This window comes from Egretta garzetta, unplaced genomic scaffold (genome assembly GCF_000687185.1).
Source record: "Egretta garzetta isolate BGI_Z169 unplaced genomic scaffold, ASM68718v1 scaffold85, whole genome shotgun sequence".
Classification (NCBI taxonomy): Eukaryota; Metazoa; Chordata; class Aves; order Pelecaniformes; family Ardeidae; genus Egretta; species Egretta garzetta.
Window position 1 is genome coordinate 3,479,820 of NW_009259718.1, and position 10,775 is coordinate 3,490,594.

Below are 10,775 nucleotides of genomic sequence, written 5' to 3' on the forward strand. Positions count from 1 at the left end.
ACTGGCGTGGGTGCCCCAAGAGGCTGAGGAATCTCCATCCTTGGAGGTGCTCAGAAGACACCTGAATGAGGCCCTGAGCAACCTGAACCAGCTCGGGGTCCTGAGTGCATCCCCCCTGCTCCTGGGGCTTTGGCTGGGTGAGTTTGGGGCCAGGTCAGAGCGGCAATGCAGCTGAGGGCTGCCCCTTACCTCTGGTGACTTTGAGAGTTTCCAGAAAGCTCTGCTGGAGCCTCAGCCAGGGCTGACCCCCTGCCCCAGGAGCTGCTTTTAATCTGGTGCTCTTGCCCTTGGCTCCTGCCTGAGCAGTCTTGCCTGTGCCTGACCATGAGCTGCGTTGATCTGGACCCATTGATAAGCTTCCTGGCTTGACCTGAGACTTGCCTTGTCACGGTGGACCTGGCTGGCAGTCGCTAGACTGTGGCTCACCCTGGTTACTGCCTCCAGGCCTGATGCTGACGTGACTTTTTACTTTGACCTTGGACCTGCCTCGTCACCGCAGGCTTGTCTGACAACCTGGGTTCTCAGCTGAACCCGGCTACTATCAATGTACCTGTCTTGCTCGCCTTGCTCGGGTGCTGTGGGATGGGGACCTTGCTGGTGAAGGCCCTTCCTCTGCCTGCCTTGTTACCATGCCTGGCTGCCAGCTGCCCTTCCTTTGGGGATCAGCCAGCCCTCACTGCCCCCAACAACCTGCTGTGAGTGGGGAGTTGGGGTAGAGGCCTCCGGAGGTCCCTCCACACTCAAATCTTTCTGCAAATCTATGACAGTGCTTGAGCCAAGTCAAAAGGAAAGAAAAAAATGAACTTCTCTGGGCAGGGAAGAAAACATAGCAGTGAAGACATTGTGTTGATGCTCAGGGGCATGGCGTATTAGATCTGGGGAAGGGAGAAAGGACTGGAGGAATAGGGACAAGGAAAGATGTCTAGGAAAGAGGAAGGTGGAGGAAGGTGTGGAAATAAATGGACAGCAGTGCTGTTGCTGCGATATTGCTCCACTACCTCATAAATCCCAGAACAAAAGGGTAACATCAGACCCTAGCGGAGGGTATGCACACAGCTTTGTTTCCCCTCTGGCTGCACGCTATGTCACAAATGATTCACATTCACATGGCAGTCCCGAATTTTTGAAATATAAATACCTACTGTCCCCCAACGCCTCCTCCACCTCTCCCACTGCATCTCCCAGACACCGTTAAATGTCCTTCATCTGCAGTCGTATTTCAAGGCTGGTCTGGTGGTGATGCACAGGTTGAGAAAGGGGGCAGAGCTGGCCCACCTAGGGCATGTGTCTCTCAAGGCAACCTGTGACACAAGGATCTCTCTGTGGAGAGGCTCATCATCTTCTACAGGCCTTCTTGAAGACCTGCTTCTACAGTCGTCTGTAGTAAAAGAGGTCTTCAAGGGAGACTGGAAAGATGGATTTACATCCCTGTGTTCCCTAAAATGTATTGTGACACAAAACTGTGATGCACTGCAATGCACTTATTCCTGCAGCAGCCATGAGGTAGGGACTTGAAATAAGATTCATTGCTAATTTACAAGTCTAAGAACCAGGACTTTACGCCAAACAGCATTTCTTGTCACTTTCCCTTACCATTCCTTTAACATTTTCCAAAAAAAAATTAAAACATACCATAATGGACCCACTCTCGGATAGCCTGGGTCCTGCTGGAAGCCACAGAGAGGCTGTTTTGCAGTGCAAGTGGAAAGGCAACCCCCGGTCACGAGCAAGAGTGAGTAACTGGGGTTTCTGGCACTGCCTGCGTACAGCTGGGTCTCTCACTTCTGAGGAGATTTATAGGGCTTTCGCATACAGTGCAGGCTGAAAAAGCATGTACAAACAGTGCAAGCAAATATATTTCACCGCAGCCTCATTCTGTGACATCATTTCTTTTAACACTGAAAATCACTCAGACCTGAAATCAATCACCCTGCGACCAAGCGATGAGAAAGTGCAAAGCACTAACATCAATGTGAGCTTCAGAAACACCGACAGTGTTGGTATCCTCCTTTTTCTGGGACCATTATGAATGCTGGGTGTATTTTTAAGTATGCTAGTGTTTCCCAAGCCATTTTGCTTTAGGTAAACGTATAGCCATTGTGCTGCATGTGTGTGTGTGTACAGCTGCACAGGCACATTTGACATGCCTCCTAGAGACTGTTTTGCTAAGGTCTGTGACTTACTATACAATTAGGAACCTGTTCTCTGCAAGAGTATTGAACACCCAGCTATTCTCCTTGACCCCGACAAGGGTTGCTAAATGCTTCAACTCTTTTGGAAAATTAAGACACTTATTTGGGTGCCCCAAGCTGGATTTCAGACTTAGATTGAAGCATCGAGTTAAAAAAAACCAAAAAACCCAACCCCAGAGTTTCCCTCAGTCTTTACCACTAGATTCACTGTGTCAGGAGTGCATATCACATCTGCGTTCTGGTGAGCCCCAGAGCTGCTTCACGTTACAGTGCAGCCAGGAGGTGCTCAGGCAGGATGGACTTGCTATAGGAACCTGCGCTGACCAGACCTAGATGCACTAGGTTTGTTTCAAGTCCTCGTTCCCAACTATGTTTCCTGTACCAAAAGGGTACATGGGACCATGTCACCAATACATCTCTGCTTATTCAAAACAACCTTTCATCCTTCAGAAGCTTTGTATCACCGTGTTCACCCACATACAGTCTGCTGCGCTCCCTCAAACAGTTTGCTAAGTTACCCTGAGCTGTTTCCCCACAGTCTTGCTCTAATTCCTGAATGGGTGACTGCTGTGGTATGACCTTTCTGTGACTATATTTCTGAGTCCTCAATAGGGCCGTTCAAAAATACTGCAGTGGGGAGTGATGGCAAAGATTCATGGGGACGGATAAAGTTTTTAGCTGGGAACTGTTTTACTTTTGAGACAGCATGGTCCTGGGATGACTTACTGTCCACAACCTGATTCTTAAGTATCCCTGTATCTGAGTCCCAGGCTTGTCCCCGCCGCAGTTTCTTTAAGGTGTTATGGAAACCCTCAGTACTAAAGTAGTAGATCAGGGGGTCCAGTGTGCAGTTCATGCTGGCCAACAGCATTGTCGTAATTAACACTTGGCGCACGAAGGCCTGTGTGCCTTGGTCAACCTTCATCACCCGGGCCTTTATCATCCCATAAACTGCCAGGGTAGTGTTGTAAGGCACAAAGCAGATGATGAAGATGACCAGATTGACCAGGAGGAGACGGACGGTCTTCTGCTGTCGCAGGGTCTTCCTCTGGCTGTCCTGGCAGAGCTCCTGAAATATCCGAATTGAGCAGTATGTCACAGAGCTGAGAGGCAGGAGAAACCCCAAGATTTCAGCCAGGACAACTAGGGGGAAGAGGTCATTCTGCCACATGTTGTCACTAAAGCTTTCAAAGCACAGATGAATGGTCTGGTTCTGTAGCACACAGTCGTTTTGCTTGTGGACTATGGCAGTGGGGATGGAGCCCCCAAAGATCACAACCCAGACGATCAGGCAAAGGAGCTTAGCCAGCTTGGGGCGCCGCAGATGCCGCCAGCGAAGTGGGTGGACAATGGCAACATAGCGATCCAGGTTGATGCACATGAGGAAGAGGCAGCTACCGTACATGTTGATCTGGAAGACAGAGCCAGAGACCTGGCACAGGGTGTTACCAAAGGGCCAGTAGTGATTGGAATAGTAGTAGAGTCGCAGTGGCAGAGGGAGTGTGAAGGTGAGGTCACTCACGGCCAGGTTGAACATGTAGATCATCACTACAGACTTCAGGCGCAGGTAACGGATGAATATCCATAGGGCCGTCACGTTCAGCGTCAAACCTGTAATGAATATCAGGATGTAGCCAGGCAGGAGGAGGTGATGGTTGGAGATGCAATCCTGGCATGTCTGAGATGCATTGGCAGCTGACATGCCCAGCGGGGATCAGGAGAGTATCACTGAGACAGCTAAACCTGCTGGTGGGCTGAGGAGGCACAAAGAGAAGCACCGAGAGAAATCATTCCCCTCTAAGAAGCTATGGGCAGGTCATTCCCCTCCTCTGCAGCTGGGATTTGGGCACATCTCTCTCTTGACTGGTGCTGCTTTGGATTGCTGGTCAGTGGTCATCTGACAGGGATGGTAACGTAGTCAGCTAGAGTCAGCTTCTGCCTCAAGTTCAGCAATTCTTTCCAGTGATTATGCGGATGCTGATGTGATGAAGGGTCACTGCTGGTTGTTGAATGTCAGCACAATTCCTGGTAAGAGTGGAAGACCAAGAGAGAAGGGTTTAAGTGAGAGGGGAAAATCTGTTGAAGGGTCAAAATCCCACCACGATGGCTTCTGCTGCAAGAACTTGCGAAAGAAACCAAAGGACTAAGAAAAATGGACACTAGAAAAGTGACTAATTACCTGGCAGAAGAAGCCAGAGCATAGAGAAGCTAATTATTGCTCAGCCCCAGAAAATGCACATTGCTTTGGTCACTCCTGAGAGCATATGTATACAAGAAAGGGACAGCACAAGAGCACACAGGGAAAGTAGTCAAGGCAGCTCCAGAAAAAGAGAGAGAGAGAGAGAGAACAAAAAAGAATAGAGCAAGCATTTTGAGCAAAAAATGCTGACTGGAAGGAACTTAAAATAAAAACTGCATAGTATAGTTTTATATCAGAAAAACAGGACTTTGTACATGCATTGCAGATAAAAAGAATTATACTACAGTTAGACTTGACTCTACCCTAGCTCCTTTTCCTAGGTGAAACTACCCACACAAACCTGAGCCCCAGCTTGTTGAAGTTCCTTACGTTGTTTGCATTCATACAGTTCCTTTGGTGTTCTCTCTTGCATGGGACCAGTGCTGCCTGTTTGGATTGCACGTCCTCAGATCATTTTCCTGCTTGTGACACCATAAAGCATGAAGTAGCTCATGTCCCACAAACACAGAGCAGCACACAGTAAAGCAGGAAGAGCCATGGGATTCATGTGGACAAACATACCTGTGACTCTGAAGTGGCATGAGGCTGGTAACCACTCTAGATACTAATGGTAGCACTGCCCTGCCAAACATTGATCAACTGGAGCGAGTCCAGTGGAAGGCCACCAAAGAGGTCTAGGGGCTGGGGCACTTTCCCTGTGAGGAGATGCTGAGGGAACTGGAGAAGAGAAGGCTCCAGGGGATATAATGGCAGCCTCCCCGTACCTGCAGAGTGGTTACTGGAAGAGGACGGAGTTATTTGTTCCCAGTGAGGCATGGCAGTGGGACAGGAAGCAATGGGCATAAATTGAAGCAATAGATATTCTGACTGTAGAGGGAAAAATGTTTTCACTGTGAGGGCAGTCAGGCATTGCACTGGGTTTCCCCAAGAGGTTGTGGAGTCTCCATCCTTGGAGGTTTTCAAGACCAGGTTCTGTAAGTCCAGAGTAAACTTATCCGATCTGATCTGACCTGATAGCTGACCCACTTTGAGTAGGAGGTTGGGCTAGAGACTGCCTTAATTATTCTATGATCCCCAAACTAGACATCCGCTCTCAAAGCGGAGCAGGGGTTGGTAAGTATGACAGAGTTTCCCATAGCTGTTCGCAGGGCTTAGATAAGGACTCCCTCACAGAGCACACGTAGAGTGTGATTTACCTCAAAAGGAAAGTAGAATTTTCTGTCTAGAGGAAATTTTTACCTATGGTTGATATTACTGTAAGAGGAGGCAACTCAGCAACTTGACATGCCTGACAAGCACATCAGAGCTTCTGGATGGCGTTGTTGGGCAATGTACAGATCTAGAGGGAGGATCTATTAAAGACAGAAGAAGGCTTGCTGACTTCATAGGTAGGAAAAGATTCATTTGTTAAACAATGAAAGTGCAAGCCTAATATGAGAGAGTAGACAGCTATCCATTTGCCCATCCTTTTGTGTTGTGGGGCAGGTCCACCACCAAGACAGTTTTCTTAGAGGAACTTCTACTGGTTTGTCAAGTGACATCTGAATGGCTTTCACCCTTCCTTGGCAATGGTGGGTGAAAACTTTGTGTGGAGACTTGCATAAGTTTAAAGTATAAGATAATCCATCGAGACAAAGCAAATGTGTGAGAATGTTGTTGGTTTCAAGCGAAATTATTAGATGCTTCAAAAAGTCTCAAGGAGGATATGCCAGCTTTTGCTAGAGCCAAAACCTTGCATTGACTGCAGACTAAACAGACCTCCATCTTGACCAAGGCAAAGTGAGTGAGACTGAGACACTGTGAGAGGCCATGACCTGCTCTAACGCAGACCAGCCAGGTGTCAGGTGAAGGTGACGTGTCTCCACAGACAAGCTGTTTTTATCAAGAGGTATTCAATAAACACCTCTAGAGAATATAATATGTAAGCACAGTCTGTACTGTGCGACATCAGTGGTCTATCTGCCACAAGTCTTCTCTCTCAAATCATGGCTGGTGAAGGTATAATGTAAGAACAGTGCAATCATGTAGTAATGCTCCCTCAAGTTCTCTTCCTGCTTCCAGCATATTGTAGCCCAGGGATTTCCTGAGCCAGAGGTGACCTATTTGTATTCAGTAGTCCTCAGGGAATTTTTCTTTCATGATTTTTTTTCCAGTTGCTTTTTGAGTCCATGTAAAATTTACCATCTGCAACATCCAGTGCCAGGAGTGCCAAGGAGTTCCACAGCTTAATCACATCTCAGGTGAAGAACCACTTCCTTGTTTTTTGATTATCTTCCTTGATTTTTGAACCACTACCTGCTAGATTCAGTTCCTAGCTTTAGCACTAAAAGCGGCGGTGGAAAAACCCATCCCTATTCACCTTCACTTTTACCATTGATGATTTTATAAACATCTACTGGTAACTTTTCTTTTTTTTTTCTTCTCAGAACCTTTCCAATTCTTCTACAACCTTTGTGAGTCCTGTGATGGGGTGGTCAAAACGTACAATGTTGATGATGTGGATCGCATTTGCAAGGGGTAATGGTCAGTTCAGACTGTTTTTTTTCATCACTTAGCTAGATGAAATTTCAGCTGTTATTTTAAGGCCAGTCACTCTCACTTCTCTTAATCTCTGCAGTTTTTTGCAGCCAACTCTCAACTTCGCTAACTTGAATAATTTTATGTCTCCAACAGATTTGTTATTTCATTATTCATCCCTCATGAATAAGTCAGACAGCCCAAGCCCCAGCACTGGTATCTTAGAACTCTACTGAGAAAACCAACCATCTACCCTCACTCTCTGTCCTATCTTTTAGGCACTTTTTATCCAGGTAGGAACCTCCTCTTTAAATTTCTTTAAGCACCGTTGGTGAGAGCCCTTTTGAAAGCCTTTTGGAAATACACATGGGCCACTGTTCACACACTTGTTGACTCCTTCAAAGAAGGATTGTGAGGCACCGCATCCTTTTATAAAAGCCATGATGACTCTTCCCCAGTAATTAGATGCGACTGCATGCCAATTGATTTTTTCCTTTTTGATAGCTTCTACTAATTTGTTCAGCACAGACATCAAGCTCCCTGGTCTGAAATTCCCTAAGAGCCTTTTCTCAAATTGTGTCTGCTGGTGAGCCTTTAAAAGCAGTTTTAAGCAAATGTTTCTACACCACAGTTAGTCAGGTCTTTCACCCTTCAGTTATTTTCGGACCTCTGGGGTAGGAACCGTGTGATTTCAGACACTGCTTAGTTCATATTGCTGTTCTGTAACCATTCTCACCACCATTTGATCAGAGACAATCCTTTAATGAATTTCCCTGTAAAGAGAGTTTCTTCTGTGGAAGTCTCCCAGGCTTTCCTGCCATGAACACCAGTGTGAGAAATCTGTTTAGTTTTGTGCCCACCATCACCTTTTCTTTTTTTTTTGGAGTGGTCTTTCCTTACCTGCTAGCCCTTCAACCTTGGAGACCACAAACAGCAGAGTTCTAAACTGGCAGCAAAGATCACTGGGAGTGGAAAACAGATTGAGGTTTTTTGAGGGCTGGTAGTCTCAAATTGCATGCAACAGATACTGTAATCATGATCTCAGACACTTGAAATGAGATATGTACATGCACGGTCTTTGGAAAGATGAAGCTGTGGGAACAGGGCGTTTCTCTGCAGAGCTCTGGAGGTACTGTTTGGACTGCCCCTCACTGAAGAGGAAAGCTATGGGTAACGCAGGCTGGTAGCAGGGAGATAGAAGAGATGAAATTGGTTGGATTATCCTTCTCGGTTAATGTTTGAGAGCCACAGCCCATGTTCTCTGTGGCTGCCTCTAAAAGAATCTCCAGGACTCATTGCTCTGCGCGAAAGTTGCTGAGGGGTCTCAGGTCTCAAGTCATCAGCTGTGTAAGGAGGCAACGGTACCACAACTGAATCATCCTCCTCCTCACGATGAGATGCCCTCTTGAAATCCTGAAGGAACTGTTTGGTGACTGACCTTACGTGGCCCAGGAAGTGGAGGAAGCATCCTTTTACCTCTCAGTGAAGATCAGTATGAGCCCCTGAAGGCCACCTGCCCAGACCATGTTGAAAACAATGCACTGTCCTCCCTTCCCACACACCCCCTCCTGTGACCACTCCACTCCACTCGGGAGCTGTCCAGGGCCCTGGCCGGCCTGGGGTACCTGACTGAGATGAGCCAAAGGTTGGGCCCAGGGCAGGCACTTCTTGCCAGAGGCAACAAAACAGCTGCTAGGCAAGGAGTGCCCACAGGATGTGCAAAATGCATGGGGATTTTGAGTTTTTTCTTTTGGGGGGTGGGAAACCCCAGCTGAACTCGCACCCACAGGCTGGAACAGGCAGCCATGCCCTGAGATGAGATGGATGCCTGGCATCTCACTGCCTGGTCCTGGGCATCTTCTCTGCTGGCACTATCTCACCAATAGCCACTGCCTTCCTAGCACTGCAAATATGATGAAGGAGCACAGCATGGTGGGACACGGGGTTATATATGGGGCTGAGAAACGAGGTGGAAAAAGACAGCCAGAAAAATCTTGCCAAGCACGCTTTGGGGCTGCCCTGGGGGTGCAGAGAATGCAGCGTTGGGGTGCAAAGCAGTGCAGCCGAAAACGCAAACTTCATGAGCTCGCTTAGTGAATCTGAAACCAAGAGGAAGTAACAAAGAACTCAGCAGACCTCAAAAAAACCCACCCAACTTTGCTTTAGAAATTGAAGGTCTGTTTTCATAAATGCGGATGTTTTTTATCCACTGTAGGTGATGTTTAAGCCCCACTTTTCACCTTTTTTCTAACCAAGAATTTAGATTATTATGATGATTAGAACCGGGAAGACATTCAAGACTTAGGATCGCTTGTTTTTAATGAGAGGTATGTGATATCAAAGCTGACTCACAAGGTCTGATCACACTGCTACTACCTACTCCGTACCTACCACCCCTCTTCGTCTTCTGAGGGCCCCCGGGAAGAGGACTTCCATTGCGGGCACCTTGGCAAGTAAGCTCTGTAGGCTGCCTGTGCTTTTAGCATCGCAGGAACCCAAAGAAAGCCTCCGTTTAAATAAATACTGAGATTTGCCTTGCACCTCTAGGCTCACCAGGCAACTGAAGAGATGTAGAGGGCTCCCCAGTGCCCCATGGACAGGTCCGGCAGCGCATGTGCAGCAGCTGGTGGGGACCAGTGCCCAGTGTGCCCAGACCATCCAGTTCTCCAGATGTTCCTGTCTCGCTTACCTCTCTGCTGGTGAAGAGCCAAGGGCGCACACGGGCTTGCTGGCTAGCGATGGCTGTCACTGCAGAGGTCTCAGTCCAGGCACAAGAACTGCAAGCAGCTTGAATCAAAACAGATGCAGGTGGGCTCTTTGGCTACTTGCTCATCTGCATCACGGCTGTCCCCTAGCGCACCATGGCTGGTTTTATGTCTGTCATGCTGCAGTTCATCTCCCCTCCTTTCTCACTTCCTGATGCATGTCTGGCTTGTCACAAAGCATGAACTTTGCTATCCAAAGCTGATAAGCTAAAACACATCCTATGAAAGCAAACGTAATCGTGAAAGAAGCAACACCCAGGTATTCTTGCAACTGAGGAGACTTGCCCTGGGTTGTAGTGCCAAATACTTGCTCGTCTTTGCTCCCATGCTAACTCAGCCACCCCCAGGACTGACAGGGGAAAATGAAAACATCCCCCTCCCCAAAATACTGCCAAACGGGAGGTAGAAGTGAAACATGGGAAGTGAGAGCAAGGCTGAGAATCACTAGCCAGCGCAAAGGCTCAGTAGTCCTGTCAGTCCCATGGGCTTGGGACGAGTTCCTGCCCAGGGGCCCAGATGTGCACTACTGGCGTGTGTCAGGGACCCCAAAAGAACCAAGCTCTGAAGAGGTGTCAGTGCCTGTGGCAGGCAAAGGCACGTCTGCCAGAGACGTCAGTCCCTGTTGTTGAAGGCTGCAGGAGGCGCAGCGCTCAGAAAGCACAAGGGCTGATTTGGCAAGGACATCTGCGACCTAGCACCAGCAGGTGTAGCTGGGAAGGGATCTGGCGCTTTGTTGCTCCAAGAGAAGCACCGGCACTTTGTTGCTTTGCCACTCCCAGCAGACCTGGAAGAAGACACGGGTCGTGGGGATGCTCCCAATCCTACCATTGTCCTTCCCCCGGAGCAGCTGCCCCAAGAAGGAGGTGCCGTGCCTGGGGGCTCCCTCTTTGCTCTGCAGCCCCTGCCCGGCTCCTCCGCCTGCTGGCTGTTGCTGCTGGGGTTTGACTTTCTCACTCCCTGCCGCCCTTGTTCTGCTGCCACTGCCTCCTCATTCAGGGATTGACATGCCAAGGGATATATGTTCCTCCTGCTCATAAATCCTCAGAGGGTACAATAGCGCCTGCACCACTGATCTCACCCTGCTCCTTTTTAGTGCCTCTT

General features: G+C 48.3%; 1 protein-coding gene across 1 annotated transcript; it reads right to left on the bottom strand.

Moving 5' to 3' along the window:
* Nucleotides 1-2,406: 2,406 nt before the first annotated feature.
* On the bottom strand, nucleotides 2,407-9,789 carry LPAR5 (lysophosphatidic acid receptor 5). Its single transcript, XM_009639117.2, has 2 exons — nucleotides 9,599-9,789; nucleotides 2,407-4,217 (listed from the first exon to the last, which is right to left on the bottom strand). Exon 2 carries the CDS (start codon nucleotides 3,892-3,894, stop codon nucleotides 2,782-2,784), a length of 1,113 nt encoding a protein of 370 aa, XP_009637412.1. The 5' UTR covers nucleotides 3,895-4,217; nucleotides 9,599-9,789; the 3' UTR covers nucleotides 2,407-2,781.
* Nucleotides 9,790-10,775: the final 986 nt, after the last annotated feature.

Excerpts from the sequence above, each read along its gene's own strand:
- LPAR5 (XM_009639117.2), bottom strand. The coding sequence starts at position 3,894 with ATGTCAGCTGCCAATGCATCTCAGACATGCCAGGATTGCATCTCCAAC.